At 36.9% G+C, this 20,579-nt stretch overlaps 1 protein-coding gene across 4 annotated transcripts in view; it reads right to left on the bottom strand.

Annotated features, from left to right (window-relative positions):
* EBS1 (EMS-MUTAGENIZED BRI1 SUPPRESSOR 1) overlaps positions 1 to 20,579 on the bottom strand; it is a 65,264-nt gene that overhangs the window by 28,037 nt on the left and 16,648 nt on the right. For all 4 annotated transcript variants that reach the window (XM_077393622.1, XM_077393620.1, XM_077393621.1 and 1 more), the window contains exons 9-15: positions 18,513 to 18,570; positions 8,552 to 8,704; positions 8,313 to 8,411; positions 7,985 to 8,152; positions 5,149 to 5,217; positions 1,047 to 1,135; positions 682 to 844 (exon numbers count right to left, since the gene is read on the bottom strand). In XM_077393622.1, coding sequence (XP_077249737.1) covers positions 682 to 844; positions 1,047 to 1,135; positions 5,149 to 5,217; positions 7,985 to 8,152; positions 8,313 to 8,411; positions 8,552 to 8,704; positions 18,513 to 18,570 — 799 coding nt within the window. The remainder of the gene's footprint in view (positions 1 to 681; positions 845 to 1,046; positions 1,136 to 5,148; positions 5,218 to 7,984; positions 8,153 to 8,312; positions 8,412 to 8,551; positions 8,705 to 18,512; positions 18,571 to 20,579) is intronic.

Consider the following 20,579-nt stretch of genomic DNA (forward strand, 5'->3'; position numbering starts at 1 on the left):
AACACATCTTGACACTTAAAAATAAGAGTCCAAGTGCCAAACACACTTAATGAGGCATCTCAACTCAACTCAACTCAACAAAGCCTTTGTCCCAAACTAGTTGGGGTCGGCTAAATGAATCCTTTAGAAACTTAATGAGGCATCTAACACATAAATTATTAATGTCATATAGTTGCTATTTAAAATTGATAATGACAATAAACGGGATATTTGATGATTATTAATCTATCAGATTTTAGTATAGTATTGCATTTCCACATTCATCAAAACTCAAATATCCATTGTACAATGATTCAATGAGTGTCTATCCATTGTACAATGATTCAGTGAAGAATGTATAAAGACAAATAAAAGCCAGCACAGTTGACAACTGTAATCTGAGTATCATTCATATGTGAATCTCAAATCAACTTTGTCTAAAGCGACTAGAGTAACAAGAATGGAGAACCATTCCAAAAACAAAAAAGAATGGAGAGCACAAATACTAAAATACGATCCAAACCCAAATAATACTAACATCATATCGAGATAATAAACTTGTCGAGATATAATAGGCCCTAAAAGTTAAATCTGGCAAGTCAGAATACTAAGAGAGATCTTAGAAGAAATATCATGGCATGCCTATGTGGACTCATAGACAAGCGAATACTGAGAAATCTTAAAAGACATGGCATGGCATACCTCAGATGGCTCAAAGACAAGCCCATTCATCAAGAGGCAGCACTGGAGCTTCGACAATCCTAGCTTGAAAACAAAATGTGTGCTTTCTTCAGCCTTCTCCTTGAACACCAACTCCTTCTGAAGTTTTAGTAAGATTTCTTGAGGTGGAGATTTAGCCTTTGATCTAAGCAAACAGCATGTACCCGGATTAGCAAGAAACATAATGTAACATTAATTCAGAAGAACACATTATCTCATATAAAGTTTCACAATATCTTGTATGCCTAAGAAAGATCCAGGAGAGAATTGGAACAGAGGAAGACTTCAACCTTTAACATAAAACTACCAAAAATTATAAGCATAAAATTCCAGGTTTCTGAACATACAGTAATACTTCGACAAATGCCCTTTCCACATGATGGACTTCAAGAGTTTCTTCAGTAAGGTCTTCTGATTCAAGCCAGAGCCTATTCACCTGCCACATTCCAAAGGCATAACCACATTGCACATGAAATTGGAACAATTATTAATGCCCAACAAAAAACATTTTTTTAATGACAAGTAATATTAATAATAGCGAAAATAGACCAAGAAGGTCTAAACAGATAATACAAAAAGAACGAAAACAACAAAATGAAAGAAAAAGAAAAACCAGGGAAGATAATCAAACTGCTCAGGCTTCCCTGAAAACCCCATCTTTAGCTAGCTTATCTACTACGCCATTTGCACACCGTTTCACATAATAAGCTTTTAATTGTGCCCAACAAAAAAATCACATAATAAATAATAAACAACGGTTAGATGATGATTTTTGCATGGAAATAAAGCATGTGTTTTTCTAGATTTTGATATATTTTAAACAATTTTTCAATTTTTCTTGAATTCTTTAATTTTTTTTATTTAGAAAATCGAAACTCATGAGACGTATGCCTCACACCCTTCTTTTTTTTTTGAAAATTACGTATGCCTCACACCTTGAGGCTTGCACCTTGCCTCACATGAGAGTTGAATGCCTTGCCGCACCACCTCTGAAAACACTATTACACACATTTGCCATGATACATCCATAGTTTTAAATTTCCACCGAAACCAACATGCAACGACTTAGATATTTCTATTTCCATTCCCACCAAAACCGAAACGCACAGTGAAAACAAAACCGTAAGTATTAATGATATACTATACCAGTATAAAAAAGGGGCGGCCTAGTGCACGAGGCTCCCGCCACTGCGGGGTATAGTATTGTTGGACTTGAAATTTTATAAAATAGGGAATATAGTAAAATCCCTTAGTAAATCAAGAAGAGAGGAAAAAGAGGGTGGTTATACATTACTTTATTCCCTAAAGTAAAAAAAAAAAGGATAAGCATAAAGTCAAAGTACTTTAATAAAGGGAACAAAAAAAAGGAGCCCACGGCTAAGGGAAGAGAAATCCCTAAATTTTAAGGAATAAAGTAACTTTCGTGAAGGAAGAAGTGAGTCGTCCAATTTTCAAAAAAAAAAAGAAGTTACGTAACTCTCCACAGAAGGGGAAGTGGAGATCGTGAAATTGAGGGATAAGAGGTGAGGTGGCAGTTACCAACCACTTCAAGAGAGTTCTATAAATAGAGATCCGATCCTTTAGAAAAGGGATCCTATCGGGGGGAGAGAGGAGGAAAGGTTACGCAAAGGAAGAGCAGAAGAAGCAAGGAGAGAGAAAAGAAAGGTAAATATTTCTAGAACTAACAGTTCTCTTTCCATTTTTGCAGACTTCATCTAAAAAGGGAAGAAGTACTTTTGAGTCTCTTTCAGGAGACTCAACAGAAAGAAGACCTTTCTCTTCCGGTATACGAGAGAAAGATGGCGGAAGACCTTTCTCTTCCGGTGTATGGGAGAAAGATGCCAGAAGACCTTTCTCTTCCTGTGTACAGGAGAAAGATGTCAGAAGATCTTTCTCTTCTGATGTACGGGAGAAAGATGTCAGAAGATTTTTCTCTTCCGGGATCCGAGAGAAAGATGAAAAGAAGACCTATCTCTACCGAAATCCAGGAGAAAGACGATAAAGAAATTTTTTACGTCTCTTCCAAAAGGCTAAAAAGAAAAAGAAGAATTTTCTTTGCCGTGACCCGAGAGAAAGATGAAATGACTCAAGAGATTTCTTCTTTTGGAGAACTCTCTTACAAAAGAGTCTAAATAAAATCATCTAAGATGACTCAAAGGTTTCTCTCTTCCGATAGAATCCTTTACAAAAGAGTCAAAAATAACTCAGAAACAAAAAAATCAGAGAATCAAATTCACTCTCTCCAGGACTCTCTTTTGGTATGACAATCAAAACTTGTACTTAGATAGGGAACTGCTTGATGGATAATCGGAGGTGTTTTTTCCTTCAAGAAATGTAATTAACTGCCGATAGAGTCGGAAGTGTACGATCCCTACTAAAATTAATAAAACCTCTTCTCGAAACAAAAAAAATTTAGATTTCAGTCATTTCGGCCGAAATTTGTACAATTTTGGTCAAACTGACTACATGTCAGCCGAAATCCGAAATTTGGTTGATTTCAGACCCAACCGAAATTTCTGATTTCAGCCGAAATTCAAAGCAATGGGTGTATGTATAATGTATAAATATTTATGAATTACATGTGAAATGTGAGGAGTACTATATTATCAAACATGTACGACAAGCTCATGTTACTAAGGGTTTGATGCTGTTAAACCATTATGGGTGGTTTTATTTCTTATGTGATAGTTTTTTGGTGTGTGTCTGTGCGTTTATTCCATAACTTCCTAAAGTTTCATCCTAAATGCATATCATTTGCAAATGTTTCCATACGTTTCCGTAATTTTATAGGATTTACACTAAAATTTCCATTTGAAACCAACATGTTTCCATTTCCATCACGACTGAAACACATACCGAAGCCAAAACCTTAAACCTTGGATACATGTTCGGGTGCCCCAGTCCTACTGAAGTACCATAGTAACATATCCCCATAAAACGAAACAACATGCTCTCATCCTGAGTAGGCAAACTGCCGCACAAGACAGCTTGGATGCTGTAAAACAACGCCTATACTCCTCAAAAGGACGCATTAACAGTAGGATTTTTCAGTTTCTAGATGAATAAGCAAAGAATAGCCCATAGAGAAAGGACGTCTCTTTTTTGCCAACATTCACTTCTTACATTGAAGAAGATTGGGCTACAAATGTACATAACATGAAAAAATCCTTAGGTTGTGTAAGTGAGACGAACCAAAAAAGGATCTGCAAGTTCATGAGCTAGCTCCGAGGATAAATATCATGACATGGCATCAACTATGAATGGAAAAGGAGTAAAAGAAATCAACTTCGATCTTGAAAATCAACACATATACTCGCCAAAAAGAAAGCCTTAACGGTAGGATTTTTTCGTTTCTAGATAAATAGGGAAAGAATAACCAGTAGAGAAAGGATACCGCTTTCTGCCAACATTAACTTCTCCTACAACAAAGAAGATGGAAAAACAACGAGTGCACAGAACATGAAAATTCATGTGGTTGTGTGACAAGAACCAAAGAGAATCTGCAAGTTCACGATCTCGCTCCAACGATAAATATCATGCAATGGTATCAACTACATCTTAAAATTGTTATGGGAAAGGAATAAAGGAGTCAAATACCTCAATTCCCAGGAAAAACTAAAATGTTCTATCATGTGCAAAAATAAAACTATCACTTATATTGAGAGAAGTTCTAGAAAACCAAATCAGGTTTGGTTTCTTTCCTGTTTTCCACATGGCTGTTCTGGAGACATCCACTCCAGATGTTGAACAATTCTCGACAGGAATTGCTGAAATTTCCTTACCTGCAGACTAGCAACATTTACATTCTATAAGACATTGTGGAAGCGTCGAAGCATCCAACCATTTAGCCATTATCCATTAAGCTTTAAGATGGCGGTAACCTTGCTGCCAAGTGTGTTCATCTAGTCCTTCATTTTCATATTTAATGCTATCTAGTAACAAGTACATAAATCTAGTAGTACCGAGAATACTCTAGGTCCAATCGGAAACTAATGTTGTTACGATAAAAAAAAAATCAAATTCAACAAAATGACTTATGTTCCCCATTGACGCGAGTTCAAATCCCACCGGGCTTACCCGATGCGCGTGGTTTACGGGTGACAATGCATCCGTAGGGAATAGTCCCGCCCTAAAAATTGGCGTGGGGATACCCTATGTCATAAAAAAATGACTTATGTGCTAAGGAAGCCTATGGCTTCTAAAGAAAAATATGAGTAAACAGAACATTATAAGATTAAGATGAGCGAGATATAAGAAATAGGTTGGAAATAAATTTAAAAAACCAACTACAGAGAACAGTGCCTACAAGAAGAAATATCATTCAAAAAAAAGTGCCTACAAGTGGAAATAAATTTAAAAAACCAACTACAGAGAACAGTGCCTACAAGAAGAAATATCATTCAAAAAGGTGCCTACAAGAAGAAATGATCAAAGCACTACCACACATACATTGCTCAGAAACTGGAAACCTAATTGAGTCCCGTGATTCTCCTCGATATAAATGAAAAGACATATGATCTGCAAAATGAAGTGTCAATAACAACTCCTTTTAGTGATTAGTTACAGTACCAATTTGGAAACAGCATGAGTGAAGATAAAAGGTAATAACCATACAAGACAAAAATAAAGTGTGAATCTAACAAACAGGCCTACTCAGCGAAGTCTAAGTCATCTAAAATTAACATGCTGGAAACTTGGAACCTTGAAAAAATAGGGAATAGGTCATAAGTTGGGTTATTCTGAAATTTCAGCCAAGAATTTCATTATTCTCATTTTTCTCCGTCTGACTCGACAAAGCAATGAGTCAAATCAAATTACCGAAAGAAAAAAAAAGACAGTTCTAAACAATATCAACTATCAACTTTTAGTATCAATAAACTTTCACGGAATAAAATAGGCAAAGCTGTTTGTTTTTTATGCCTTTTTATGTAAATAAACAAAAGGGACTGGAGATTAACCTGGTGAAACATGTTAGAGCATCACTTCCGAAATAAACAAACTATGGCAAGATCAAGCAAGTGTTCAACAGGAGAGAAAAAGCAAAATAAATTATAGCGAGATACAGAGTTTGAAACTCCAGAAAACACTAGATTTGTTTCCACATGAGCAGGAACAAGGAATCAATCTCTAGGCAAAGCCATGTAAGAATGCATGGTCACTCGTAGCTTCAAAATACAACTGTAAAGAACAGAAATGGACATTTATATCACCTTTATGTGCCCAGAGTATTGTCTATTAATTGTACGCTTTTGCATATGCATGTACTGCACGTAAAGTAATTCTCTATGCTTTTTTTTTTGCAAGGATAAAGTTCACTGTTTCTATAGTTGAAATATGGAGAGAGATCATGAATAGACACATCCAAAAAAAGGGAAGACAGAATTAATGTAAAAAGATAGAGAAAAGATATCATGAGCCATAGCTCTGTATACTCCTCAGGATGGAGCATAGATACCAAATATCTATTAATGGGAAAGAATAAAATCAAACCTACTTCAGATATTGTATATCGAATATTTATCTCCCTTGCTGCCCCACCTTCTCACTTAAAATTGACAACATACATCGTTATGTGAAACCCCCTAATGAAAAACAAGGTTATAAGAGATGTGTAGGGATGCTTAATTATCATAACATAATCTCATGGGAAGCCTTACCAAAACCCCAATTTGATTAACATTCTTCAGAACAATTGCACTAAAATAGTTTTGTATTCCGTATCCCACCTAGACAATGCCGTAATGTGGCATCAAACTAGGCTTCCATATACAAATGGCCATTATTTGCATACAAAATTCCTTTACCAACAAAAGAGTTGAGATACCTAAAATTTTCACTATCCCAAGATTGATGACATGGGAAACATGTATAATATAGCTTATCACACTGACAGCATACTCTATCTAGTAAGGTATACATCAGACAAACTATTAGCAACCATGCCTGCATCACCAACCAACAATCACCAACACCTGAGCTGGAAGTTTTCTCCCAGATGAATATCAATGAATGTACTTCCTATTCCTAGCCTTCATGTTTCATTTGGAAAATCTGACACAAACGGAAATTAAGGTCACGTACTCCATCCTGGCCATAGTGACATATAGAGTCCTCAATGGGTGCAGTTCAATACTTATTCCAGTAGACCCAACATCACACTTTAAGTAAATCAAGTATACTGAACAGTCAAGAGAACTCTTGAATATAAATATAGATAAGGCATAAGAAATGATGAATAAGTTACAGCAAGGCATCAATAACGAAAATGGCTATCTTCTCATAACCAGATAGGAACAGAGATCCTGGTGACAGATTAACCGATAAATAAGTTACAGCAAGGCATCAATGAAGAAAATGGCTAAACTTCTCATATCCATAAAGGATCAGATTTATAACAAGCCTAATAAAACAGCTATATTGGTTTTAATGGATTTAGGGTCGACTTTATGTTTGGGAAAAGTAAGATTCCCGACATATAGCGTACATGATACAAGAATCCAATGACTGATGGACTATATTTGTGCAATAACAAATTAATTTCAATAAACAAGCTTGCACATACCCTATAACAACAAGAAAGATCCATAATCAAGCCCAATATGGATTGAAAGCAACCCAGATTTAGTGACTTGTTGGTTAAAGGAAGAATCTCCTTCCCAGACACAATATGTAGTTAAAATGTGTGGGAATATATATTGGCTTTCCTCTTTCAATATCAGCTGCATCTCTCACATCTAAATGGAGGCTAATGAAAAATCTGATTTCTCTCACAAAATTCCACTTAGTACGTGATAGTTTTTGGATATAGTCTAGCATGACATGACTAATGTATAGAGTTCTGTTGTGAGTAGTTCTTGTATTTATCACTCCGGCTCAAAGATCTTTTGGCATAATAGTTTTTGGATCTGGTCTAGCATGCCTAATGTATAGAGTTCTGTGGTGAGTAATTCTAGGAATTATCACTCCGGGGAGTAGTTCTTGGAATTATCACTCCGGCTCCAAGTTCTTTTGGTGTCTGGATTTGCGTTCTTGTTTGCTTATTAACAAAATTCATTCGCTGAGGAAAATAAATAAACAAATAACCTGATTCCTGTTAGCACCTCAGACATTTTGAATATCGTGCATAAAACATACTGATTACAGAGCCTTACACCCCTCAAAAAAGTACAAAAGGTAACACAACAAACCAAGATATAAATAAAAAGAAAGGAATAAGGATTAATATACTTCAGCTTAAGATGAAAAAATGCAATATAAAATTCAAATTTATGACGAGAACATTTACCAAACTAGAAATATCTTCCTCAGTATCACTGCCACCTTTTCCTGAAGCAAAGAGAGGGAGTTCACCACCACTGTCTTCCATTTTCTTGATCAATTTTGACGAATACAGAATGACTCCAAATCTCATAGGAAAACTATTTCCATACATAGATAGAATCGTGTCGACGGACTGCATTGTGCAGAAAAAAAAAACAAGAAAAAAGGATTAGAGAGATCCATATCACGAACTTCAGCAACAAATTGGATAAATATAGAAACTAAATAAATAGGTAAAAATATGTACAGAGCAAATTTTTCACAAAGAAACCAAGTAGAACAAATAAACTTGCCTCAAGTCCACATATTGTCGCAGGATCAAGTACATAAATAGCATGGAATAAATTCTTGCGGATGTAGTGAAGCTGGCCAGGAAAGACTGGCATCAAGAGCTACATTAGCAGAAGGGGTCATTGTTAAAAACAAACAAACCATGGATATATCAATCTATATTTATCTGCCATGAGAAATATTAATTTCTCAACCATTCAAAAAAGAAGAAATATTAATTTCTCAATATGAAAGGACCCACTTCATTGATGTTGTTTCGCCATCGCTTGTACATGGAATCCTCCTCCAAGTTGTTGAGGTAATGGGCATGCGTAGAACGAAAATCAACACGGAATGTATTGGATTCAGGAGGAGGTCGTGTCAACAACAGTTTCCTGATAGCATTTTGCGGAACCTGGAAATACTTTCTGTTTCAGTTAGTTGAAGCTAATTTAGGATATGAATCGCATCATTAACTAGTCTACAATGGACATGTCTTATTTAAATTAAGGCATTAAGCTAATACATGAATTGTACATAGTTCACAAAGAATATATGCCAGGAAGGAGTATATCATGAATAAAAGAAATTGAGTGCTTTCTAGATCAAGAAAAGATAAGGTGTCATTGCAGCACCTCATGTCACCCCTGAATCCAATTCTGGCTAAGGTGCCCTAAGGTGCATGTGAGGTATGGGTGGACCTCAAGCTGAAGTTGAGATTCACTCTGCCAAAACTGCTAAAAACGAAAGACCTCGCTGCAATTTTAGGTTAAAGATTTTCCTGATATTTGTGAATTATTATATATAACCCAACTTGCCATTCAATACACACACACACACACACAGATACATACACACACAGATACATATACATACACACACACACACACACACATATATATATATATAACCCAACTTAAAGAAAAGGTAAGAAACAAAGACAGACAGAAGAATTAAGGTGGAAGGGGAAGGAGGGCTTTAAATGGTCTTCAACCCCATAATTCACACTGAAACTTTGGAGAAAAAATTTAGGTGGTGGCGCAAGCGCAAGTGCAAGACACCAAAAACACAATGGAAAAACAACCAAAAATCTTGATCGCAAGATAGGGGTATTTTTATTTTTATTTTTATTTTTATTTTTATTTTTACCGGTGAAAATTTATTAATAGAAAGAAGAGAAGACCGCAAAAGGCCAAAGGCCTATACAAAGAGAGACGTGGAATATACATAGATTGGGATGAGAAATGATGCAGGACAATACCTAAATGAGGAAAAATCTTACACTCCTAATGGGATAATGGGTTCTTGTTTAGGGCTAACTCTTAAGAGGGCTAAAGACACCTATTGGTTAACTATGGTTGATTTAAGGCAGAATTAATTGGCGGACAGCAGCAATATTGAGGCTTAAATTTGCATTAAATACTGAGAAAGACTGAGAAAGAACACAATTAGCATGAAATAAACCTTAAACAAATTAGTCGACAGTTAAAGGGTCCTTCGCATAACTAGTTAAAGGCAAAATTAGGCTAAAACAGGGTTTTAAACGTGCGACCAAGTAGAATAATTAAAACAGTACCAAAACCTATGAATGAAACCTTATTTTGATGAGAAATCAGCAATAATCCAATGAAAAAAATAGTAATAAATTTCTGCAGAAACAAAGCGGGGTCAAATCGGTCCAATTTAGGCCAAAAGGGTATTTTGGTAATTTGAACAGATCTGGAAATTCTGGGTAAACTGCTGTAGGTTGAAAGATAATAGGTTTAAATGATGAAAGAAATCAGATTTTCAGGTTTAGGGGGGGGGGCTGCTATGTTGGCTGATTACACTTTCAATCTTCAAAAGCAAGTTTTGGGGCTTGAAAGGTGTGAAAATTTGATTGGCCTCGAAAGGGGTTGTAAAACTATGAATTTTGATTGCTATGGATAAGGTTTAATCCCAAAATAAGTCCTTCAAAGTTTCAAGATGAGATCTTAAACGATGTAGGAGATATTTGGATTTTGGGTTTTTGTATTTTAGGGTTCAAGAACACAAAAATTGAAGAACTAATGACTTACTTGTTTATGCTGATTTGAGAGGAGATAGAAGTGAGAAGATGAGAGGGGATTGAGAAGAATGGCTCCAAGCCACCAAGAAGAGAGAAGAGAGAAGAGAAGAAGTTCCAAACTTCAATAGCTTGTTTTGCTAAAAAAAAATTATCCCTTATTCAATAGTCAAAAGTCCATTACAATGCTTACATAACATATATTTATAAGAAAAGAAACCCTAAAAACTAACTTAATACCCAAGAAACTAATCATAGCCGTCCATCTAAAATAATATAAATAAAACCTTAACTAAAACTTACCTAAAATAGTAAATCCCGTAATAGACCCTTACCCTATTCTAAAAACACTCATAACTTGCTCAAATCATGTGATCTTGAGCCAATTAGATAGGTAATTGAAAAACCTTTCTAATAATAAAAAAAACACATCAAACGGGTGAGATTTGATGCCTAAAAGTAGGCTACAAATAAAATGACGAAAATAATAGTTAAAATATAAAAACTTGTTCAACGCTAATGAGTGGAACAATCTTTATGATTTTCATCCCCATCATTCTCCCGTGCTTGAAAAAGAACTCGCCTTCGAGTTCTAGTCCGCCTGGATCAAATATGCAGACGATCCACTGAATTAGTATAAGTCGTAATCTGTCAGAGTCTCGAATGCCGTAACACGCTCGTGAGAACTGTAAGAACCGTCTGAAATGCCGGCGGAGTGAGAGGGAAGAAATCGCCCCTGAAAAATCATAACGCAAACGGCTGCGGAGAAGTAATTTGGCTAGAAAGATAGCTACGTACTCCTGGATCGGCATGACAGCTCTGTGCAGTATCAATCCATAACCATCCTCTAAAATATCAACATCCGCTGGAATCGCAACAGGCTCAGTGAAATCGGCAACAAAAGCATCTACTATAACTGTATCTAGCTCAGTAATGGCAGACTGACAAACCTCCTGATGATCATCATGTTCACTAATATCTTCGGTCTCAACCTCTACAAGCATCTCGATCGGAGCATCGACTGTAGAGTCAATACTATCATTGTGCTCATGTACTATAGAATCGGCATCCTCAGTCACAATGCTCATCATGGCCTCGATGTCTGCAATCTCTACAATAGGCTCAAACTCAGTATTCTCAGCAACTCTGTCATCAGTGGCGCACTCTTCACCAAGAACATTCGACCCATCACTACCATCAACTGCATCTGGCAAGTCGTGGGAGTGGGTAACATCGGTTGTGGGCTTATAGCTCTCGACTGTGGTAACATTGAATAACGTCGGTTGGTAACATCGGTACCATGGAATCTCATGGCTAACGGTTTGTAGCTTTCGACTGCGGGGACTTCACGGTCAAGTCTGCTAAGCCGTACGTCTTCACGGCTAAGATTCAGTTCCGCTCTAGTGTCTCTAATGAGTTAAGCTAACTCATCATTAGTCATTGGATTGCTAGAAGTCATTGCTTGGTAATCTCTACCACTCCTTGTGGGCATGCAAGGAACACTAGACACTAATCGGGACACTAACACCCTACGGTTTCCAAAGGTTAACCCTATGCTTTGATACCAAGTTGATGCAGACAATACCTAGAATAGGGAAAATCCTACACTCCAATGGGATGATGGGTTTAGGAAAATTTTAGGCTTACTTAGGAAACAAAATAACACAGAAATTAACTAAGTATGAGCTGATTTGACTCTCTAATTTCTACGGACAGCAGTAAGACTTATACAGGCAGCATAGTTGTAAATTCCGTTTCGGTCGCCATTTCGTTTTGGCCACCGAAACGAAATTTCGGTGGGATTTCGGTCATTTCGGTGCATTTCGGTCGAAACTTTTCGTTCACACAAAAAATATGAGAAAAATTCAAAAAAATTCAAAAAAATAAAAAATCAATAGAAAAAGATGAAAAACTAATAAATAGTCCAAAATATGTGTCAGGGTGCGGGTACGACACGACACGGGTACGTGGGTACGTGATTAAGTTCCATATTTCATAACATGAGGTATCAATACATCATTCATTAGAAAAAAAAAGTCTGTTACCAATGTGTTGACCAGTGCCTGACAAGATGAATAATTTTTAGAGACCAAATAATGAGATTTTTTTTACCGGACTTTTGGGATTTAATAATGTTTGGACAAAATAGATTTTATGAATTTTTAAAATTTGAAAAATACCCCACCGTTTGGAAGTTAAGAAAGTTAAAATTTTGACCCGACCATTTTTCTTTGAATTTTGTACTAGAACTGGAGAGTTGACTTTTTTTCCTTTTAGATTTGGGTGTTGAAACTATTTTTAATAAATCCAAAAGGGGGGTATTCCGTTATTTACATGTAAATCTTAAGTAAATGGACAATAAAATAGTAAAGACATTTACTTAAGATAGTAAGTACAGGAGAGGAAAGAGAAGCAGCAGGAATCCAGTCAAACTAGCCCTTATGCACGATTCCGGCCGGAATGGAGAATTTCGTCCATTCCGGACGAAATTCCGGATTTCGGAAAATTTCGTCCGGAATGGCCGGAATGGAACGAAATTTCCACCGGAACGAAATTTTTGGAATTCGTTCCGGAATTGTAACGAAACCGGTTCGTTTCGTCCATTCCGGACGAAACGAAACGGAATTTACAACTATGACAGGCAGTCATAAGTTAGAGTGATCACAACTCATATGAAATAGATAAATCCATGCAAATGAAATCAACAAGTAATAGGTCCTAGAGATAACAGATAATAGCAAAATTAACCCAAAACGATAGTCTATTATGCAAGGTCAATTAAAATAACAAAGAACGATGTAACCCAATGAATTAAACCTCCATAGATATGAAACTAGTATCATTCGATGATTCATGGCAAAGAGGGAATTTCAGCCGTTTCAAAATATCCAAAAAAAATAGTTCACATTAATGGCCAAAAATAGTTTGATGCTGTTATGCAAAGGCTGGAATCAAAGGGTTATTAATTAGGGATTTGAGAGAATTTAAAGCAATGGATCTTCAGTATTTTGTTGAAAATTTGATTCCAACTAGGGTTCTTCAAGTTTCCAATTGAGATCATACAAACAAATAAATGAATTTGAATCTAGGGTTTCCAATTAGTTGGGCGGAGAAGGCACACACAATTTGGTTTGTTTTTTTTTTGCTTTATTCCATTAGTTGCACGTTATTTTTTTTTTACTATTATTAGATGGTAATTGCTTATATCAGAGTTGTAATAGAATAGGACACATGAAGTAATCCTCTAAAGCCGTGTGGACCCCACTTAGCATTGGGAATGTTCACGGGTGAACTTTCTTATATGTACTCTTTGACGCTATTTTTGGGATAGAATACAATTATCGAAAATTGCATATTGCCGTGGAACTCTTCTCTCTCTCTGCAGGTGGCTTGGAGCCGACCCTTCTCTCCTCCTCTACTTCTTCTCTTCTCACATCTCAGATAGGTTGCATCACAGGTAAGGGGAAAAAAAACAAATTGCGTGTGTCATCTTCGCCCAACTAATTGGAAACCCTAGATTCAAATTCATTTCTTTGTTCGTCTGATCTCAATTGGAAACTTGAAGAACCCTAGTTGGAATCAAATTTTCAACCAAATACTGAAGATCCATTGCTTTAAACTCTCCCAAATCCCTAATTAATAACCTTTTGATTCCAGTCTTTGCATAACAGCATCAAACTATTTTTGGCCGTTAATTTGAACTATTTTTTTCGAATATTTTGAAACCGCTGAAATTCTCTCTTTGCCGTGAATCATCGAATGATACTAGTTTCATATCTATAGAGGTTTAATTCATTGGGTTACATCGTTCTTTGTTATTTTAATTGATCTTGCATAATAGACTATCGTTTTGGGTTAATTTTGTTATTATCTGTTATCTCTAGGACCTATTACTTGTTGATTTCATTTGTATGGATTTATCTATTTCTTATGAGTTGTGATCTCTCTAACTTATGACTGCCTGTATAAGTCTTACTGCTGACCGTAGAAATTAGAGAGTCAAATCAGCCCACACTTAGTTAATTTCTGTGTTATTTTGTTTCCTAAGTAAGCCTAAAAGTTTCATAAACCCATCATCCCATTGGAGTGTAGGATTTTCCCTATTCTAGGTATTGTCCTGCATCAAGAAATGAGTCCTTCATCTACTAAAACAATAAGACGCTAATGGAGGCAAATGATCGTAGAGAGATAACCCATCCTTAGATATTCTTTCCCTAGAAATCCGGTCAGCCTCCCTATTGGCTGATCTTTTTATATGGGTAAAAGTCATCGTCGTTCCTCCACTAAGTCTTGAATCTCATCAAATCATTGGGAGAATCTCCAGGGGATGGCATTGTTCCCCTTCATCAATTTTATGACATTGAGTGAATCCCCCTCTACTAGTAAATAGTCCTTTTGGGAAGAATCAGCCAATCTTAGACCCTGAAGCAATGCTCTCAGCTCCGCCTTGTTCGAGTCTGCAAAGCCTATTGGACCTGAGAAGCCCCATAACGTATTACATTTCCATCTTTCAGCACGCCTTCAACACCTGTTAGGCTTGGATTTCCCATGCTAGAGCCATCAAAATTGAGCTTTAGGAATCCATGAGGTGGAGGCTCCCAAAGCTCGGGTTTTATGAAGGGCCCTTTCTGAACTCTCACACACCTCCCACCACCCATACCACTAGTCATGGGTTGAAACAAACCTAAAAGAGGGGAGTATTCTTACCCATGAAATCGTTAAGGCGATCACATTACAGAATGAAAACTAAGATCTTCTTAATATCCCATCAAAGAGTCTTGCATTTCTTTCCTTCTAAAGGACCCAAAGGACCGCTAGAAGGACCAGCTTCCACAAGATCTTCCCTTTTTTTTTTGCCATGGGACTGAAAACCATTCAATTAAGAGATCTATGAGGCTGGAGGGCATTACCCATGATATGTCAAATGTCAAGAATACTCTACTCCATATCCCTCTCGCCATGCTGCAAAGAAAGAATATGTGATCAACCGTCTCACCTGACTTTATGCATAGGGCACAATGATCAATAATCCACATATTGCGATTTCTAAGGTGATCGACGGTGAGGATCTTATCTAGGGAGGCCGTACATCCAAATGCGCCAACCCGAGGAGGAGCTGGAATGTCACACACCCTACCTATGGCAATTTGACGATAAAAGGATTTGACACATAATACCCCAGATGAGCTCTAGATCCAAACCCTCTTGTCTTCACCTGATCTTTTGATGTAATGGGATTCTAATTGTTGAATCAGACTTACTACTCGCTCTAGTTCCCGATCAAAGAAATTCCTTCTAAATTCAACTTTTCGAGAGACTGAATTTTCCTCTCAAAAAAAGCATTCCTCAACCCAAGCATCCTTGTGCGCAGCCACAACAAATAAATCAGGAAAGGTTTCGATTAATGGTGCCTCACCACATCATAAACCATGCTAGAAACGAATTCTTTTCCCTGAATACAGTCAAAATCTTATCCCTTCACTGACTTTCACTCCTTGACGAAGGATTTCACACCACACTGTTAAGCCCTCATGTCTGAATTTATCATCAGATGCCCAGTGGCATGAGGGGATCCATACTTTCCTTGGATGACTTGAGCCCATAGTTGGTGTCTCTCTTCTCCAAACCCCCATAACTACGTTCCTAGGAGAGCATTTATTAACAGCTTTTAGCTTTCTGATGCCTAAGCCATCGGCCTTTAGCAGCTTTCAAACCTCCTCCCATCTTACTAGATGCAACTTTTTCTTTTCATTTGACCCTCCTCGTAAAACCTTCTCAGAATTTGCTCGATACAAATGATTACACTCATGGGGCATTTGAAAGCAGAAAGCTAGTAAATGGGTATATTCGCTAGCATAGCTTTTATGAGCATTATTCTTCCTCCCAAGGAAACCAAATTTCGCTTCCATGTATCTAGCCTCTTTTCCACCCTTTCCACTCGGGTTCCCACTCCCTCTTCTTTGGCCTCCCAATCCCCAATGGTAGGCCAAGGTAAGAAGTGGGAAACTGTCGACCTTGCAGCTTAGCAGTCCGGCCACTACAATCAACTCAACCCGATCCACATGAATCCCCAGAATCCTGGATTTACTAAAGTTTGACCTATGACCTGTTATAGCCTCGTAGCATCTCAGGATTGCTTTCAAATTAAGGACCTTATCCACTTCTGATGAACTGAAAACCAGCGTGTCATCTGCAAATTGTAGGTGGGAAACCTCTGAAGGGTGGGATTCCAATCTGAGACCTTGAATCAGCCCTAGGGACTTGCCTCTATCCAGCAGTCTGCTCAACACTTCCGGCATTTGCTACCAGCACAAATAGGAAAGGAGATAAGGGGTCGCCTTGTTGAAGTCCCCAAGAGGACTTAAAGAACCCTTTTGGAGATTTGTTAATGAGGATCGAGAACCATGCTGAGGATACACATCTTTGCATCCATGCTCTCCAACGATCTCCAAAGCCCATTCTTTCTTGGACAGTCTAGACGGTCCTACTCTACACAGTCATAAGCTTTCTCCAATTCGCACTTCAACCCAATGCCTAGAAAATGTTAATTCTCCTATTTGCTATAATTATCTTAACTAGTTCAATTGCTTAAAATTGTAAAGTCACATTGCCAATGAAGTTTTTTACGGTGATTAATTAAATTTTTAACATCCTAATTTAGTCATAATTGTACTTATTTCCATCTAACAGCAACTTGAAATATAACTAGGATTTATGTAGATAATTTCAATAACATGATAAAGACTCATATATTTCAACTCCTCCTAATATTAGTTTCTTTTTTTCTCAATTCCTTTGTTAGTCGAATTATGCAGCCTACAGCCTGAATGGTTTTGAAGCAAAAACTCCTAAGTCCTAACTGCTTCCTAATCAGATCAACATCTATCAATATTATTATTCTGCACCAAACCAATGTTACCTGAAATGTGGTTCGTTCCAGTACGCGGTACGGGAAGGGGTATAGGGTAGCTAAGTTAGTTTGCTATTTGGGGTCAGGGGTCGATTTGGAGCACTAATTCGAGGCGCTCTCTCTCTCTCTCTCTCTCTCTCTCTCTCTCTCTCTCTCTCTCTCTCTCTATATATATATATATATATATATATATATATATATAATTTCATATATTTTTGCATGAATATCATTCCATAGCACATACTACATACATTTAATAAACAAAATCAAAAGCCTCGCCATTCATATTTATTCAAAATGAAAATTCCAGTTCGAATCGAACCCAAAATAAATAAAATTTGAATATCTCCAAATATCACTAAATTAAGTACTAGCATGTTGCATTCACATTTAATAAACAAAATAAAAAAAACCTCATGTATGCAATTCATATTTATTCAAAATGAAAATTTGAGTTCCAATTGAACCCAAAATATATAAAATTTGAAGATCTCTAAATATCATTAAATTACGTACCAACATATATTGCATTCGCAATCTTAAATGAAAGCAAATAGAAAATAACTACCCGATTTTGAAATAAAGGCATAAAAACATGATAAATGGTCAAACTAATAAACCTATTGTGCATCTCTTTTTCCCTACTCCACCGAAGTGTCCTCTTGCAAAGTTGGATATTAGAATATGTTGTAGTCCAGGTCGACGAATTGATGGAATGCTTGAATTTGGAGGAGCGGGTCTTGTGTTAAAAGCCGGTAGCGAAGTATGCGAGGATAATGTTTCGTCATATTTTTCAGTAAAATCGTCTCAATCTTAGGGCCGCCATTTTATGGCGACCCGGGTCGCAAACGACCTGCGTTTTGGATCGTGCGACCCCTGATCCTGGGTCGGAGGGTGGGATGGTGACGCCGGTAACACAGCACCAAACTACCCTGCTAACGACTACCATGTGTACAAGACAGTAATACCAAAATTGTGATTGTGCCAGTACTGTAGTTTTCTTTTAATGTATTTTGACCTTATACGTTCTAAACTACCGAAATCAAGAATATCAGCCATACTCATATCAAAGGGTGGGCAAATTCAATCGGTTGTGGAAACGGGAAGTTAAGAAGTGTGTAATCCCAAACATATCTAAATCACGAGCAAATTATACAGTTTCTGAATTTACAAAGAAGAAATGACATGAATTATATGTAGAACACGTCCATGATGTTAGACTACATTACCCAAGTAGTAGATAGTAAAATATAAAGTAGCATTGTTCACCTTTAATTTAGAAAATTGATCAGCCAATGTCATGTCTTCATGAACCATGTCCAAAAACCTACAAGGAGATACCCAAACATCCATGAAAAAAGATTGATGGCAACATACTGAATTGGACTTACAAAACCAAGATTAACTAGTTTGAACCAGATAAAGCTACTTTAGGTTTGATGCAAAAGACATAGTAATGCTAACAAACAAGGTGACAAAAAAGACAAATACCAACATTTTTTTTTTTGAATGGTACAAAAATACCAACATTCAAAAGAACTAACACAACATAACAAATCAGCCAATAATAATAAAGTTTATCAATTTCCAGTACACAATTAAAACTTCCCATATCTGGTATGGACAAAATATTAATCACTTTTGGTACTATCCCCTATTGTGATAATTGCAATAATATCACAAACGGGCAATAACTTCTGACGAAGAAAAAGGAAAACTGATTTGTTTGGTTTTTCAAATTTTCACCATCATTAGAATCATGTACTTATTGACTTAGACAAAGCACATTACATCGTTGTGATATGTCTTTACATCTAAGGAAACTCCATTAAGTTTTGGTTTGTATATATTGTATATAGGACCTATTCATATCAAGGTTCCTGTACTACCTCTTTGATTGAATTACTAAATGGCCTTTTCCAGTTTATAGCTTTGTTTATGCATGCAACAGATGCATCCTATTGGTCAATTCACGGTGGGGCCCAAGGATATCGCATGTCAGAGAGAGGGGGGGTGATGGGCCAGTTGACCATCACCACCATACACATGCTTGTATGGTTTGGAGATCCAAACTGCCAAGTATGGTGGATCAAATAGGATGGACCACGATATGCAAATCATACCCATTAGATGATGGTCACCATATAATTTGTGACCTTCAAATGGATGATCAAAATTAGAAGTCAAGGTTCTGCATTCAATATGTTAAAGTCCATTGGCCTAACGGTTAGCGCCATCTATGTTAACTATACTTATAAAGGCAATACTGCCACATCTAAGGGAGTAATTTAGACCAAACCTAAAGTAGCTTTATCTTGTTCAGCTACTTTAGGTTTGCATGGATTCTTTGCCCCTCTATGCCAAATCCGTTTCGACATGTTTCGGCACGTGTTAGGGACATGGATTCGCGTGGAACACATCTAGATTCTTGTCGTAGCCGTGTCCTGCACGAATCCTATTTTTCTGGGCAAATCCGACACATCATCTTTTCTTTTAAAATGTGATCCCTATATATTTTTCCTCTAAATATGTTTTCTTCTTAACTTTTTTTTTATAAAAGCCCAGCCTGTTTTCTCTGAATAAAAGCCCTAACCCTCGACCATCGACCCTGCTTCCCCCTTCTTCTTCAACTCTCTTAATAGGGATTGAGCCTCTAGCTCAATGGTAAAGGCTTTGGCCTTCCACCTTGAGGTCGGGGGTTCGATCCCAGTTAGCCTACAAAAAAAAACTCTTAATAAAACCCTAATGAAATATTTGGCAGGAAAGAATCAAAATTTTCCCTTGCAATAACTGATTTTAATTTTCAATCTAGATTATCAAACACTCATCAACTCAAGCCCTAGCACAAAATTTACACGTGTTTGTGATCCTCAAATTGATGAAGAAATCAATATATAAGTTAACAGTCACTTAAATCAAGATAAATAGCGATGAAACCAAGCTCTACTCAAGGAGGATTCTGCCTTAAAAATTGAATTTGCCTACTAGATTCTCATTCTTTAATCGATCATGCGAAACTTGACCAAATTCTTGATCAAATGTTTTTGCCCACCCTCACATTTCTTGTGTCAAACTTTTCGGTCTGAATCCCGAGAAGCTTCCGATTCAGGTACCACACCGTTGCTAGAGCATAAAGGATTTGCAGTGGACCTCCTCGCAAGGAATGACATCACAACTCTTATAGAAAAAACAACAATCGAAGTCGTAGATGAGTATTCAAATAATGGGGAGCCATTTCATATGGCCTGCAAATTGTGTAGGATAAGATAAGCACCTTAACGAGTGAAACCCGATCTTAGCCCAAAATCTTCTTGTAACCTGCTCAATATAGATTGA

The sequence above is a fragment of the Tasmannia lanceolata genome, unplaced genomic scaffold, assembly GCF_043159265.1.
Source record: "Tasmannia lanceolata isolate RefF3 unplaced genomic scaffold, GAP_Taslan_0.1 ptg000013l, whole genome shotgun sequence".
Taxonomy (NCBI): Eukaryota; Viridiplantae; Streptophyta; class Magnoliopsida; order Canellales; family Winteraceae; genus Tasmannia; species Tasmannia lanceolata.